A 17847-nucleotide genomic window follows, 5' to 3' on the forward strand; every position below is an offset into this window, starting at 1 on the left:
CTCCACAGCCTGGTTGCGGGCTTGGATGGCCGCTAGGGGGAGCTGCATGGACTCAGCAGCCTGGCTGGATGAAACTTCAGCCCCACCCGAAGGTGCAATTAGGACCAGGTGGTCAAGCACCTGGAACACTTCCGGGTGGGTTATAAAAAGGGAAAGCCAACACCACTCGAGGAGCCAGGGTCGGGAGGAGGAGGACTACGCTTGTGGAGGAGTGGTGGCAGAGGAAGAAGAGTGTGTTGTGCTTTAGGACTGTGTTTGGGCTGTGTGGCACGGGGAAGACGTGTCCCACAGTTGAAGAGAGAAATTAAGTCTTTGTGTTTTTATACGTTCCTCCATGTCTTTCTGTGTCGGGTCAGGTGCCTATATAGCGCCTTTGTTACAGTAGGCTTTGGTAATTCTAGTGTTAAGTCTTCAATCTGCCTCAAGAAAGATTAAAGATATGAAGAGGTAGGGGAAGTGACGGTGAAGGGGGTAGGGAATGAGAACGGCGCCTGTACATATGTGCCACATGGCTACCCTGTTGGACGCTGCCAATAGTTGATTCTACATTAAAATGAAATAAAAATAAAAAGAGGAATAACCTTGGAGGTCAATCATCACCCTGAAAGTGGATAGTAGACGTCACGTAGTATATGTGTACCAAATTTCAGGTCAATAGGTCAAACGGTTTGGGAGCTACAGGTGATTTAAAATCCTGGACAGACAAACAAACAGCCATGGTGGCGTATTATATATAAAGATAGGAGGATGATGGAGTTAAGCAGAGGGTTTAACCATTCATTCATTTTATAACCCAATTTTCCATTTCCAAATCAGAACTCATCGTAGGCCACTTCAGAATAGTCCAAGGTGTTGTTCTTTGCCATTCTTGGGTGCTTTTAGCTGTGTGCTTTGTTGGAGGATCCATGACCTGTGACTGACACAGAGCTTCCTGACACTAATCAGTATGTTTTGCTTCAGAATGTCTTGAGATTTCATTGTTTCCTGCACAGACTCAAGCCACCTAGCTCCAGACCCAGTAAAGCAGACCCAAAACATAACTGAGACTGCTCCATGTTTCACACTAGGTATGGTGTTCTTTATTTTTGAAAGCTTCATTTTTTCATCTGTGAACTTTGAGCTGATGTATCTTGCCAAAGAGCTCCAGTTTTATCTCATCTCTCCAAAGGACATTCTACCAGAAGCATTGTGGCTTCTCAATTTGCATCTTAGCAAATGCCAGTCTGGCTTTTGTTTTCTTTCTTTCGCTTTTTTTTTATTGATTTTATTAAAAGCAAGTGACATTTCATGCAATTCAAACTTAACAAGACTAAATTCAATTCAACCCCCACCCATGAGAAAGAGAGGAAGGCCAACAACCAAAGTAAAACTTTAAATGTGGAAGAGAGGGAAGATAATCCTTTTCCCCAATATAAATGCTTATTCTAACTTTCAATTTTATTACTGGGCGGCAAATATACAAGCTATAAAAACCTGGACATTCACAAATAGATAAACAGACACAGGCTTGGTCAGCAATAGAAATAAAATCCTGCAGTACTTCTTTATATTCCTTGCTTTGTACCCCAATAAATACAAGTCATTGCCAATATACTAACAGCCCAGTTTTGCTTCACACACTCAGAATATAGAACCAATGTAGGAAGTATTTTAAGATAAAGACGCTTTTATCTGTGGCACCTCTGCATGAGAACCACCTTTTTCCATCCTCGCAAACGTACGCAGTTTTTAATGTCTAGAAATCATTTGAGATCAAATCACTTAGAGATTTGTACATAGACAACGTCTTCGCATCCTACAAACAATTACACTCCAAATTTAAATTTCCAGTAACACATTTTTTTCACTATCTTCAAATCAGAAACTTTGTTAAACAGAACCTGCCCAAATTTCCTCGCCTCCCAGCTACCTCTATGCCAGATAAAACATTGATCAGTCTTGAGGACTCAGACCACGTTTCCGTAACATATAAATATATTACAGTGGGAAAATGATCTCTCACTCAACATCTCAGAAAAGGAGTGGAAGGTAGCAATGCACAGAATTCACTTGAGCTCCATAAGCATAAAGCATACAATTATTCAACTCAAAATTATATATCGAGCGGATCTGTCTCGTTTAAAATTGTCTAAAATGTTTCCAGGGCAAGATCCAACCTGCGAACGCTGCAATCAAGTTCCAGCCTCACTGGGTCACATGTTCTGGATCTGCCCAAACTGACCTAATTCTGAACTAAAATTTTTAAAGGCCTCTCAGATAGCCTTGGTGTCACAATCACTCCTAATCCACTAACAGCTGTGTTTGGTGGTCTCGCAGAGGGGCTTAAAGTGGAGAAGGACAAGCAAACTGTGATGGCTTTTACTTCACTATTGGCACGTAGACTTGTCCTGCTTAACTGGAAGAATCCTGTCGCCTCTTTTGGGCAATTTTAAACAACATAGATCTGCTCGATATAGATTTTAAGTTTAATAATTACATGCTTTGTGCATATGGAGCTAAAATGAATTATGTACATGGCTGCCTTCCGCCCCTTTTCTGAGATGTTGAGTTTGAGATCCTGTTCCCACTGTACTCTGGGATCTTTGAAAGGAAGGGACTTTAAAATGATTTTAGAAAAGCTGACTGAGTCTTCAAGACTGATCAATATTTCTTCTGGGAGAAAGCCTTTTGCTTTTTATTAGCACCCACTTTTGCAACTCAAAATGTGTTGTGTTCTCACTTGCACTAATCCATCCTCAAATATGAACTATTAATGCTTAAAAAAAAGGATGATGGCTGCAGGCAGAGATTATCACACCTTGCTGGTGGCATTCAAGGCTTTCTGACTAAGCATGGTCTTTGTCTTTCTGGAACCTCTTCAAAAAGTTCTCAGATCAGACATTGTTCCAGTTGGGCCTCAATGGATAAAAAAGTACCAAGTGAGCTTTCATGAGACTGGCAAGCGTTGATGCCCCACTGCACAAACTAGATTGCTTGATCAGAGGACTACAACAAATGAACAATTTTTTGTGAATATACTGTACATAAGCTAGAACAGAAGTTTCTTATTGAAGAAAATTTAGATTTTTTGTTTTTCCGTCATTATATATATTTTTGGAAGTTAGCAGATAAAAAACAATAAATAATTTTTGGAGCTTTTAATCAACAGAAAAACACAATCATTTTTCAAATTCTAACTTGGTGGAAAACATTGAAAATGACATTTCATATATATTTTGTACACAGTGGTAAATGTTTAGAAAAACAAGAAAAATACAAAGGCTACAAATATTTGTTTCTATTCTATTATATATCTTATATAAACTGTTTCAAATTTAAACAGACAACAAATTAAACCATAATACCATTGCTACTGAGGCACTATATGATAGATAGATAGATAGATAGATAGATAGATAGATAGATAGATAGATAGATAGATAGATAGATAGATATGAAAGGCACTATATAATGATAGATAGATAGATATGAAAGGCACTATATAATGATAGATAGATAGATAGATAGATAGATAGATATGAAAGGCACTATATCATAGATAGATAGATGGATAGATATGTATTATAATAGTTTGTTTCATTTTTGCCAGAGATACTTTATAGAACATTTTATTTGGCTTTATTGCATTACTAACATTACTAGTTATAATTATCGGGTTTCCTAAACTTTGGCATCTTTTGCTTTCTAATGGGGTTCAGACAATGAGTGTGACTCGTCAACATGTCTGAAAATAATTCCACTATTCAAGTGTCTTTGATTTAAAAAATTCAAAGCAAAACAGTTTACAAAAAAATAAAGAGAATAATTGATAATACAAAAGAAAAGTTCTTATATGAGATGTTTCTGTACAAGTCTTGCAGATCTTGTTATTTTTCTTTGAGTTTCTCCTGTAAGTTCTCTATATAACTTACAGTCATATGTTCATATGTCAAACTTACACACGTGATACATGAATGTGCAGAACACTGCATGCCATTGCTACTACAATAAAAACAAGGCAGATCAAAGAGTTCTGTTTCTATCTAACGGAACACTCGAGTTTAGATAAAGCTGAGCACTAAGGAAGTCCCATTACAAGTTAGCTGTAGGTGTTAAACAGACTTGTCATTTATCTACAATATATAGTTATGAGAAACTCACATTCTAAACAAATGAAACAATCACTTATTAAAATTAAACATTTTAAGACTAGGTCTTACACACAAGTTAAGTGATTTATTGAGAAAATGTTTGTATCTGATGTTTCTTTCAACAACTGGTTGTAAAGGTTTAGTAAAAGTGCTGAGTGCGGCTGTGAGGGCAGCCAAATGGCACAATAACAAATAAAATGTGTTGTCAGTATTAAACCCGAGGGTCCTGCAGCTGCATAAAATTGATAGAGAATAACATAAAAGCATTATGTCATATTTGTAAGTACAGTTATGAGTTGGCATTAGTGAATATAAGTGGGACAATTTTTTTTTTCATATGGACTTTATATTTGCATGCATAGATAAGACTGCATGTTCCAAACGTATTGACAATAGTATGGTGGAGGTTGATGCACTTGGATCCCTCTTTAAAATATTGCATTTATTTTACTTTAACTTGTAAGCCAACTCTTGAAAGTGCTCAAGCTTGTCGAAGAAAATCTTGATGTGTTATTCTCTGATTTGTTCTTTTCAACCTTAGCGATTATCACAGCTTGTTGCTTCATGCTTTTCAGTGCATCAATGCGATCCAGGAAGCCTGGTTTGGCTTCATCTTCCTCGCCTTTGATGAGTAAATCAATGTATTCTGGGGTGGACAGAGGGTTGGGCTTCAGTGCTATTTCTTTCAGGCGAGCAAGGCACAATGACGTTTGCTCCATGAGCTGTAGCACTTGCTTTTTTAACTGCTCAATTTCTTCTGTTTGCTTCTGCATAATCTGCTGGGTGTTTAGTTTTTCTCCATAAGCTTTCTCATACTTTTCCTTCAAGTCATTGGCTGGTCTTTTTTCTGTTGTTTTTACATAAGTCCACTTGTACTTTTGATTAAAGTGAACATTCCAGACACATTTTCCAGGACAAACTTTACAGTGTCCTTTACGATTCATTGCAGCACAGCCATGCTTTTCTCTGTCATCTGCAATGCTACATGGGTGATGACAGGTGATATGGCAATTGGCACAGTTGGTAATAAATTCACCAGGTGTTGTAATTTGAATCTGAACAGGTTTATTTATATCAAATTCAATTTCATAATTCTTGTTTGTGCTGATCTCAGCTTCATGTTTCTCCAGGACCTGCCTAAGTTTTTGAATTTGATCCATTTTTGAAAGCCCAATCTGGATTTGAGGTTGTAACCCTTGAACTGCGACCTCCAGGTGCCTGCGCTCTTTAAGAACTTCCCTTGTTAGGCTCAAACTTTTTGTTTCCAGCTTGATTACAGAATCAAAAAACTGTTTTAGGCTCTTTGTCCCCATCTTCCAGAACATTTTGTCAAAGTTATCATCATCTTCACTCTCTTCATCTTTGTCACTACTTGCATTTTTAGATAGTGAATTATCTGCAAACAAGGCTGAATTGTTAAACTTGAAATGAACAGGAATTCCTTTTTTCCCTTTGGGACAGGGCACACCAGAAACACTGATCGCTTCTAGGACAGGTGGCTTTTGTCCATCAGCAAATGTGACAAGTAGCTGTATGTTCTCTGCAACGTCTTTACCAAATATGGAGAGAATTGCATCAAACACGTACTTCTGTGCATGCGTCAAGCGAGCCAGTGATGCTTGGGTTACAAAGCACACTGCGTCAATCGCATCTATGCCATCTGAAGAGGAAAAAAACTCCCGGATATGTTCAGTAATCAATTGGTCTCTCTTGATTCCTCGTGTGTCTCCAAATCCAGGTGTGTCTATGATTGTAATGGAGTATGGAATGCTGAATCCATCTTGATAGTTGATTTCATAGGCTGTGATTGTGGAGGTCTGACTCTCTGCTTGGGATTTGGATGAACCTTCATCTATTAATTTGAATCGATGTCCATCTTCCCATTTAACTCCCAAGATGTAGTTGATCATTCCATTGATTAAGGTGGTCTTCCCGGCTCCTGTTGCTCCAAGAACCATTATTGTTTTCCGGCTCTTTGAGTGGGCCTTCCCAAATTTGCATTTCCTACAGTTTGCATCCTTATCAACAAAAAATTCTTTCAAAGAAATTGTGTAAATATCTGGAGGTCCTTTGCTCACTAATTTACTCTGTCTTCGAATCTTCTCCGAAATGTTTTTACACTCATCAAGTGTGGACACAACTAATTCACTGCTGGGGGCGCTTCTGCCTTTATCTCGACAATCGGCCAGCACTCTGATAACATACTCTGTTTGAGGATTGAGCCCTCGGATTACACCCTCGGTAGAGTTCTCAGCCACTTCAGTCCACTTGGTCTGATCATTGTTGAGGTCTCTTTGTTTTTTGTATTGAATCATGTAGTTTTGGATGTTGACTTCACTTCCAATGACATTCGGCTTCTCCCATCTTGCTGCTATTTCATTGGAGTCAATGGTAATAATCGAAAGCTGGCTAGGTGGGCTTGTGGGGAGTGTTTGCACTTTTCCAGTTTCATTACTGGGACTAGTAGTACCAAAGATGCAAACTGCTCTGCTTCGGAAGACATATACTGAGTTAGGACTCAAGCCTTGGACCATAAATTCGTCTTCTTTCTCTGATGTGTCCACAGAACTCCATTCATCTTGTCCTGTCAATGGTGTACTCTATTCTGTAGTGAACGACACTCTCACAGCCAGCCTCTGGGTGGGACATCTTCAGAGTCACACTCTCATGAGTCACCTCGCAGACAACTGGTACACCAGGAATGGAAGGAAGTTGAAGATTTTCATTCTTCTTTATTCCTTGTTCATAAAGATAAACAGATGCCCCAGGATAAGATCCATTTTCTGAGGATGCTACAATAAATGCTGTATCAGGATTATTTTTATTTGCTGCTGCAACTTCAGAGAACAACTTAGCCTTCTGTATCATTTTCTCAGCCACAGAGTGCATTGAAAACCATGGCTTCTCTTCTTGATTTGTGAGTATCTCTGATGAGACAGAATGAGGACCTGACTCCATTAATGGTTGACTAAGAAATTCTTTTAGAGTTGAAATGTAGGATTCTTTATTCTTCAGGGATGTGAATGTAAAGCAGACCACATATTTAGATGTTTGATTCAGCACTTCTCTATTTAGCTCGGCTTCTGAAGATGTCATTTTTATATCTTTCAGTTTTTGCATATATCCTGTAAGACAGCTGAGCTCCTTATCTTTGTCGTCCAGCCAACTGCTTAGTCTAAAGTAACTAAAGGGTGACTCTTTTTTAAATTTCAACAAATCTGCCAGAACAGTTTCTTGTTTACCTCCACCACGAATGGCTGGAAGAATTTCAGTTAAATTTCTTTGAAAAATCATTTTGTATTCTAAACACTTTTTTTTAAAGTAACGAATTTTATTCTGTACGTCAGGAAATTGAATGGCGGCTGCGTCTTTCATCAAGTCATTGCACCTCATTTCAATCTCACTGAACTCATCCAGGATGCTTTGTGACTGATTAACCAAACCCACGCTTATGTGATGAACAATCTGAGCTGCTTTGGAATCTAAAAGAATTAAAGGGTATAGCCATACCCTCATAGGGATCGCATGTTCTCCATTAGGCCCAATTTTTTGGGGGAGAGAAGCATAAACTTTAATGGCCTCTTCATATGAAACCGGATTGCTATCCAGAGCCACATCTCCATAAAACTGGCAAGTAAATTTCTGAATATTTGCTTGTTCTGCACCTGTCATTTTAAGTGATCCCTCACCTTTGATTATATTTGGTATTTTCCTGATCATTACTTGCAGATTACCTTGTATATCTTGCATGCTTTCATTCATGAGATGTTTCTTGATCAAACAGAAAAAATGCCTGAGCGCCATAAAGTATCCCGGTGACAACATGAGTTGCTATTCCCTGCTCAAACACATACGGGTGCTTCACGTTGCCCCGTCCTAAGTGATTCATGGTGAGCTGTGTAAACTGTGTTGTCATCTTGTATTGTAGCGTAACACGGGCCTGGCGTTTTGAAGTCTTGTTGTCTTTTAGATATTTTGCAGATCCTTCCACTTCAACCAAACCTCCCAAGAAACTCGCTTTCAAGGAGGCCTCCACATTCAGAGCAGACGATTTGTCCTCAAGAGAATCTGAGGCGATAATATGAAACTCAGAGTTACGCTGAGATTGAGTGGCAATATCCTGTTTTAATGACTCCAAATCCCAAAGAGACATAGCTGTAGAAAATAAATGTTTAATTAGGTTAATTAATGTGTATATCTACTTTTATACTTAATATACTTATAGTATATTATACTTAGTATACTTAAAGCTAAATGCATAGCAGATTTAAAAGTCCAGTTGTGTTAGCTATAGTCTTCTAACAGTGTTAATAAATCAACTGTCAACTTGTTGAGTGATAAAAATATTTAATGTGTAGATGACATTTTATTACACCTCCTGTAACAGATTCAGACAATTATCAGTCTTACCATAATTCATTACCACTTCATATCTGCCATTCCCAGTCCCCTACTCCACACCGTTTCTTTTCTTTATGGAGTTACATTTTATTCTCAATAAAATTTAAGAGTCTCATAGTCACTAGGAGAGGTGGTGGCACTGAATTGCATAAGGCAGTTGTGCTTCTTGTCCGTCTTGAGTTTGCTTTTTCCTGTTTCATTTTCAAGTTCAGGTATCTTTTGAGACTTTAGTGAAAGTTTTGGTAAGTTTGTGCATTCATTTCTCTGCTTTATAGATTTGCCCATTTGTGTATTTATAGGGGATAAACATAATACCATTATTTTAATACTGGAAAGATGCCAGGTTGGTACCGGGTCCTGCTGTAACTGTTCTTTGATTAATTCACCTTAAGAGTTCAAATCTTATTTATTATAAGATGAATTTATATTTGCAATCTGAAATGTTATTTATATTAACCTTGGAAGTTAGAGGATGCCTGAGGAGCGGAGAAGAAGTGTACTGGTGCCGATAATTAAGAATAAGGGGGATGTGCAGGACTGTAATAACTACAGGAGGATAAAATTGACAAGCCCCATCATGAAGTTATGGGAAAGAGTAGTGGAAGCTCAGTTAAGAAGTGAGGTGATGATTAGTGAGCAGCAGGATGGTGTCATGACAGGAAAGAGCACCAGAGATTCAATGTTTGCTCTGAGGATGTTGATGGAGAAGTTTAGAGAAGGCCAGAAGCAGTTACACTGCGTCTTTGTGGACCTGGAGAAAGCATATGACAGGGTGCCTTGAGAGGAGCTGTGGTATTGTATGAAGAAGTCGGGAGTGGTAGAGAAGTATGTAAGAGTTGTACAGGATATGTACGAGGGAGTGTGACTGTGGTGAGGTCTGCAGTAGGAGTGACGGATGTATTCAAGGTGGAGGTGGAATTACATCAGGGATCGGCTCTGAGCCCTTTCTTATTTACAATAGTGATAGACAGGTTGACAGATGAGATTAGACAGGAGTACCTGTGCACTATGATGTTTGCTGATGACATTGTGATCTGTAGCAAGAGTAGGGAGCAGGTTGAGGAGACCCTGGAAAGGTGGAGATCTGCTCTAGAGAGGAGAGGAATGAAGGTGAGTAGGAACAAGACAGAATACATGTGTGTAAATAAGAGGGAGGTCAGTGGAATGGTGAGGATGCAAGGAGTAGAGCTGGCGAAAGTGGATGAGTTTAAATACTTGGAATCAACAGTACAGAGTAATGGGGAGTGAGGAAGAGAAGTAAAAAAGAGAGTTCAGGCAGGGTGGAGTGGGTGGAGAAGAGTGTCAGGAGTGATTTGTGACAGACGGGTATCAGCAAGAGTGAAAGGGAAGGTCAGCAGGACAGTAGTGAGACTAGCTATGTTATATGGGTTGGAGACGGTGGCACTGACCAGAAAGCAGGAGACAGAGCTGGAGGTAGCAGAGTTAAAGATGTTAAGATTTGCATTGAGTGTGATGAGGATGAACAGGATTAGAAATGAGGACATTAAAGGGTCAGCTCAAGTTGGACGGTTGGGAGACAAAGTCAGAGAGGCAAGATTGTGTTGGTTTGGACATGTGTGGAGGAGAGATGCTGGGTATATTGGGAAAAGGATGTTAAGGATAGAGCTGCCATGGAAGAGGAGAAGAGGAAGGCCTAAGAGAAGGTTTATGGATGTGGTGAGAGAGGACATGAAGGTGATGGGTGTAACAGAACAAGATGCAGAGGACAGAAAGATATAGAATAAGATGATCCGCTGTGGCGACCCCTAACGGGAGCAGCTGAAAGACGAAAAAAAATGTGAAATCTTAATGACTTGTTGCTCTGGAATACCTAAAACAGGCATAGTGTAAGACATTTTAAGTTAAATGCACACTAAGGGCAGTAATTCAATCTAATACTCCACCCAAAAAGGGTTTTTTTTTGTATGTTACTTACTCCATGTTGTTTGTAACATACGTTCTTTCAGATCTTCTCAGCTTTTTGGCTGAGTAAAATTTTTAATCACATGATTTCCACTAAACATACAAGATAAACAGGAAGGAGGCATTCTCATAATACCGTGCCTTGTAACTGAAGACAGGACTCTCGACCAGTGAATGACAGGGATAGGCACGATCCTCAATTCAAGTGCACAATATTATGGGAAAGCGACTTTCCTGTTTATGTTTATCTTGTAAGATGAGTGTTTTGGAAGTTAAGCATTAATAATATTTTAATTTTTCAAATTGTGACCCTATGAATGAAAAATGGTGTCTGAAGTATATGACATATGCCACTGGACAGAACAGGTCACCATTACGTTTCCTGATACCATAAACTGTTTTCTCTGATACTGCATGAAAGCAAGAGGTTAAAACTTTTTTCTTGCCTATCACTACAAACTACATGCGGTAAGTAACATGTGAAAAATATCATTTTTGGGTGGAATTTTCCTTTAAAGTAAATGTTGCAGCCAATTAAAAGTGTTCTTTTGCTTCGCTTCTCTTCTCATTTCATTTTACCTTTGAAACTGTCACAGCACTCGGCAACTGCACTCTGTGAAGAGCGCTATAGACATATAAAAAGAACAGAATTGAATTAAATAGTTTGAAACCTAACAAATCACAGTGACCACATAACATTTTCCTCAGGTGCTTAAAGACGTTAGTGAGTACATGTATAAACCATTAAAAAATATCGCTTGAAAATCTCTACACACTGGGGAAATTCCTATAGACTGGAGGCTAGCAAATATCATCCCACTGTATAACAATTGGGTTGAACCAGGTACAAATAGGCCAGTAAGCTTAACATGCATGACAGTTAAGTTAATGGAAGCAATTATTAAATAATGATCAAGCAACATATGGCAAGAGTAGGACTGACAACAAATACTCAAAATGGGTACAGATGTTGTGTTTCAGTAGAATTCTATGAGGAAGCAACCAAAGCATACGATCATAGAGGTGCATATGATATTAGACTTTTGATAAGTTACTACATCTACATCTCATTAATCATCTGAACTTATCATTACTTACAAACCAGAGTGCACAACCTGCTCCAAGGATTAATAAAATAACAGTGGGGTGTTGAGCTTTTAGCTACATGGCCCCAAAGCTGTAGAATGCTCTTCCTGCTACTATAAGAGGTGCCTTTTCAGTCTCCATCTTTTAAATTCAGGCTGAAAAGTCACAACTTCAGTTTAGCACACCCTGAGTAGAGCTGCTGATTAGCTGGGCATACTGCATATCTGTGGTTAGTCATTATGACTAAAATATACCTGTAAGTAATATGACATGTAAATGTGGTAAGGTGAAGTCTGTGGCTCATTGCCTTTTAAGGATGGGATGTGGTAGTGTGGATGTAGCTGTTCCCAGGAGCGATGTGGGGCATTTCTACACTTAAATGCACAGGTGAGGAATCGTCCGTGTCCATAATTGATCCCTGGAGCTGTTAATCACCACACCTGTGCCTGATCCCCACATATAAAAGGAGAAGCGTGAGTGCGAGAGGAGGGATAAATGGAACAAAAAGGAACAAAAGATTGCTGAAGAGCATTCCCAGATAGGACAATACAGCCATCTAGAGAGGACAGACAGCATGAACATGGGCCCCGCAAAGAAGCGTAGACTGTGGCACTTTAGGCACTGGGTCGCACCAGGTACAGAATACACTTGAGGTCCATATGTGCGAACCATTCAGTAATCTTTTATTGAGCACATTTATCTTGTTTAAAATTGTCTACATTTTTTCAGGGCAAGATTCAACCTGTGAATATTGCAATCGAGCTCCAGCCTCACTGGGCCGCATGTTCTCTTCATGCACCAAATTAACAACATTTTGGACAAATGCCTTTGCATGCCTCTCAGACTGCCTTTGTGTCACAATCACTCCTAACCCATTAACATCTGTGTTTGATGGGCTTACAGAGAGGCTTAAAATGGAGAAGGACAAGCAAACTGTAATTTCCTTTACTACACTACTTGCATGTAGACTAATCTTGCTCAACTGGAAGGATCCCACCCCACCAGTTTTAAGTCAGTGTATAACTGATGTTCAGTACTACTTTAAATTGGAAAAAACAAATTCTCACTTAGATGATCTGTTCAAAACTTTTTAAAAATATGGCAGGATCTAATCAATAACATTTTAGAATAAGCTTCCATTTCAGTAAAGAGGATACAGTAATCCCTCCTCGATCGCGGGGGTTGCGTTCCAGACCCCCCCGCGATAGGTGAAAATCCGCGAAGTAGAAACCATATGTTTGTATGGTTATTTTTATATATTTTAAGCCCTTATAAACTCTCCCACATTGTTAACATTATTAGAGCCCTCTAGACATGAAATAACACCCTTTAGTCAAACGTTTAAACTGTGCTCCATTACAAGACAGAGATGACAGTTCTTTCTCACAATTAAAAGAAAGCAAACATATCTTATCTTTAAAGGAGTGCCGTCAGGAGCACAAAATGTCAGAGAGAGAGCTCAAAGAAAAGCAAACAATCAAAAAATCAATACATGCTTTTAAGTATACAGAAGCACCGCGATAAAGCGGCATTTTGTAGAAGAGCGTCCGTGTCCTCTGTGCAAACAGCCCCTCTGCTCACACCCCCTCCGTCAGGCAGAGAGAGTGAGAAAGATAGAGAGAAGCAAACAAGCGCCACGCGGGAAGCATATCTTATAGCATTGAGGAGTTTTAGTTAATATGTAATACATGCTTTGATTGGGTAGCTTTTAAGCCAACCGCCAATAGCATCCCTTGTATGAAATCAACTGGGCAATCAAACTGAGGAAGCATGTAACCTAAATTAAAAGACCCATTGTCCAGAAAGCGTGAACCAGCGAAAAATCCATGATATATATTTAGATATGCTTACATTTAAAATCCGCGATAGAGTGAAACCGCGAAAGTCAAAGCGCGATATAGTGAGGGATTACTGTACTCTTCTTTTCTTGCGCCTTTTATAGAATAGCTGCGGTTGCTGGCTCCTCTCTCTTTCTCTTGGGTGTGGGTTGAATTTTGCTTTGACTTGTTAAATTTGACTTGACTGTTTGGAATGTTATCTGTTTGTAATTAAAATCAATAAAAATATATATATTAAAAAAAAGTATCTGTAAATCAATAGTTCATTCAATCTGAGTTCTAAATTAACAAATCTATAAAGAGAAAGCATTAAATCTTATTTCATAAAAAAACCATAAATCTTCAAAAAACAATGCAGTTGATAAAATATGTAAATAAGTAAATAGGTAAAATATGAAATACCTTGTCTTTATGCTGATTTAGTTTAAACACAAGTCAAAGTAAACTTACAAAGTTCTACTTTATATTTTTTAACATCTTCCATACTCTCTCCTTTTTTGGAATTGGGGTTATACATTTCCTAAAAATATTGTAATGCTTACCAAAAGATTTCTGGTACAAAAAGCCATACCAAGAATGTCTTCTATTAACAGCACAAACTGTTTCTCTTCCCAGAAAGAAAAAAAATCCTAGTGAATTCATAATACAGGGTGGCCCAGATCTAATTATGTAGATCCAGATCGCCTGGATGACTTTGATTTATGCGGGGACGATTCCAGTTCGGAGAAGACGATTCTTCATGTCGTCAGTTTGCACACTTCTCGGTGGTCCAGGATTTTTCGGGTGATTTTCTATGTGATAAACTTAATAAGTTATAGCGTAATGAAAATTGCATAATCTGGACCACCCTATAGAAGACTCGAAAAGTAAAGTCTATTTAAGCTAAAAACTCTATTGATAATTATAGATGAATACCATTTACTGGTGGTGCAGTGAGAAGACCAGAGTTTGTGCCCCAAGTCCCCCACATGTGTAGTCTGGATGTTCTCCAATGTGACTGTGTGGGTTTCCTCCGAGGGGTATTCAGGTTAGATGAATTGGTGACACTAATATGGCCCTTGGGTGTGTGTGTTTGCACTGTGATGGACCAGTGACCTTGTCCAGAGTTTGTTCCTGCTTTGTGCCCTATGCAAGCTGAGATTCTGCTGGAATCCCTGGTCTGGATTAAGTGGGTTAGAAAATGACTTGACCATTTACTTGTTATCTTGCTGAAGAAGTTGATTTTTTATTATTTTATTACATCATGCATATTTTATTCCAGACACACATAGCTTTCTTATGTATTAAACATTTTTTTATTGACATACCTGGAATGAGTGAGTCCTTACGACTGTCATAGAGCATGCCAAGCTGGAAAGGTCGACCAAGGGCTGCAATTTTCATTACTGAATTTTCTCCAGAAGACATTGTTAAAGATGGTAATTGTTACCTTTCATAAAGAAATTAAAATATTACATGCTGCATATACTGTATATTTGCACTCAGTCTAACTGATTTCAGAATGGTGTTGTTCCAATTTCATGACATTGCAGCAGAAAGTGGTCAATGAACAAAGAGATAAACATCAATAACTATGTAACATTAAACAACTGAAAACATAAATATGAGGCATAAATATCCTACATTTATCAGGCAGACCAGGTAATCACCAAAAATACAAGTAAAGCTGGCGGCACACTATACAGCATTTAGTCAGTGGGGATGTCAAACTCTTTAACCGCTGTTTCTGGATCTCATCACCTTGAGGACGCATGAGGATGCAACTCCCTTCACAAAAGTTTAGTTTTCCATGTGCCCTCACCAGCTTTCTGTGGTTTCAGTATAGCTCCATTCTGTGGTGTCCTGCTGAATATAATTAACCGGGCCCTGTTAGTCTTCAGCATTGAAATAAAGATCAGAGAAATGGCACATGTCTGCATCCTTTCAGGTGTGCAAGAAGTGATGTAGAATAATTAATTAGATAACTGCCAAAAGTCTGTGTTAGAGTAACAAATATTTTGCAAGTACAAATTACATTTTGTCAGTGAGTGATGCACTTGGGAAGTGTTTTGCGGTCACATGATTTTAGGCAGCATTCTTGCATGACATCACTTGTCACTACCTGACCTGTGTTGCCTGCCCGATCTATGCGTGCACCGGCACAAATACTGTCTGATCCACGTGAGCATGCACATGCAAATGCATGTGCAGAACTTTAATGTTACGACAGTGCACGAGTTGCGTTTTTTTATTTTACCACATGAGTCCCCATCCGATTTGCCTTGTGCATGTGCTTTCTGCTTACTAAAAATTACTTTCACGACACTGCCCGATTTGTACTGCACATGTCTAATGTTTTACGACACACAAAGAAAAGTTACCACAGGATTTGCATTGCTCAGTCCACATTAACAAATAGAACTTCTACCATTTTTGTTGTAGATTTTCCTCTCTTTCTCTCGCAAAGGGGTGGAATTATGGCTTAACTTTGACATAATTGTATGTTGTTTTCTTCAAATACAATTAAAAGAGAAAAAGTTTACCTACACAATTTTGAACATCCCTTTACATAAACTGGAAGATTACAGAAGCCTCTGATTGGAAAATTATCCTAATTGAGCTAAATGTAAGTGCACCTGCAACTGCATTTAAGGACTTAGTGGCAACGCATTGTATCAGCGAATGTTTTCAATCTCTATCTCTCTCTCTGTCTCTTTAAGGCAGAGCCTTGTTGACTTTGGAAAAATCTAAGAAACTCAGATAGTTCTCTTCCTCCTCAGGAACAATTTCCAAACAATTGAAGGTACCATGAGTTTCTGTGCAAACAATTGTATACAAATACAAATATCTAGGGACCACATAGACGCTACATCCTTTAGGACAGAGGCACAAATTAACTCCAAATACGTTTAACTAAACCCCAAGATAACTACAAAGGAACTGGTAATGGAGTATTATGCATTAGGAACCAATATATCTACATCCACCATTTAAAGGGTCCTGAATCATCATGGCCTGAATGGCTATCACACAAGGAATAAGCTCCTACTCCAAGACCGAAAAAAGCTAGACTGAAGTATGCAGATGATCATCAGCAGAAACACCTCCTTTTGGTTGAGTGTACTATAGTCAGATGAAACAAAAATGTAACTGTTTGGTCATAATGATTACTGCTATTTGAAGGAAGAAAGGTGAGGCTCTTACTGTATGCCAAACAATACTGTCCCTGCTGTGAAGCACAGGGGTGGCAGCATCATAACTGAGGGGGTGCTTTGCTAGTAAAGGGACTGGGGCACTTCAGAAAAAAACTGAAGAAGGAAGATTCTCTATAAATTCTGAAACAATACCTTGAGACATCAGCCAGTAAGTTAAAATGTGGTCACTCATTTGTCTTCCAGCAGGACAATGATGCTAGGCATGTCTCCAACAGTATAACAAAAGGGCTTAAACATACCTGTATGTTTTGTTAAACATATGTAAAGAAGAGCCTCAACATTTCTTCACAAGGGCAGGGCTAATGGAATAATTGTATTGCATATTGCATTGACAGTCCAAACTCTCAAAGATGGACTTTGAATCCCTTATTCAGGCCACTGCATAGTTCAAATGAAGCCTACAGTGGTCTCCTGGCCCTAAACACCTGGATGAGTACCTTCTGAGAGAGGCAAAACATCAAGTTTATGGATAACTGGGATATCTTCTGGGAGAGGCCACATTTCTACAGACATGATGGCCTGCTTCCAAAAAGGTTCGGCATTTGGGTCCTCTCTGACAATATCTCAAAGGTAATTTGTTGTTCTTGGTTACATTCTATTACACATAATGTTAACTATTGCTCATGTTGGGATGTGATAACACTTCAACATGTTACCTGCACTGTATTAGCACTATAATAATGAACCATAGTTTAACTAAAAGGTCCTGACAAAGCAGTAACAACACAAATAACTTAATTACCATTTCAAGCTGCCCTCACACTCTGATAAGGCTGTATACTTCTGACACCTTGAATGTTACTTGACTAAATAACAGAGTAACAACTGAAACAGTACTTTCAAATTCAAATTACTCAACGAAAAACTCTAATGCAACATGAAAAATAATTTACTTTCAAATTGTTGTTTTACTATTTTTACTATGGTTAATTATTTGCTGTAATGTAAAATAGTTAGTTCTATTATGCATATGTAACAATTCCCATCAAAATAAAAATCTGTTTAAATGGTTCATCTGCATCCCCATACGCGAGTGACAGAACCGTCAAGAGGCTAGCACGTAGCGCCCTTCCGGGGGTTGGTGAGCAAAGCAAGCAGAGGGCAAAGCACCCTAGTTTTATCAAAGAATTTTCAGACTTAGTATCTAAAATAATAACTAATCATGACAGGTTCCTAATTACAGGCAAATTCAATTTTCATATGGATAACCGGTATGATAGTAAAGCAAGAAAATTAATTAACTTTAAATGCATTTGATCATAGCCAGCAGGTCAT

General features: G+C 38.6%; 1 protein-coding gene across 1 annotated transcript; it reads right to left on the reverse strand.

The window, feature by feature from the left end:
• Positions 1 to 6685: 6685 nt before the first annotated feature.
• Positions 6686 to 14807, reverse strand: LOC120526276 (neoverrucotoxin subunit alpha-like). The gene is given in 3 exon segments (XM_039749381.1): positions 6686 to 7886; positions 7888 to 8285; positions 14686 to 14807. Coding segments are annotated over 3 exon segments (1680 nt in total). The 5' UTR covers positions 14786 to 14807; the 3' UTR covers positions 6686 to 6704.
• Between the last annotated feature and the right edge of the window lie 3040 nt (positions 14808 to 17847).

This window comes from Polypterus senegalus, chromosome 3 (genome assembly GCF_016835505.1).
Source record: "Polypterus senegalus isolate Bchr_013 chromosome 3, ASM1683550v1, whole genome shotgun sequence".
Lineage (NCBI taxonomy): Eukaryota > Metazoa > Chordata > Cladistia > Polypteriformes > Polypteridae > Polypterus > Polypterus senegalus.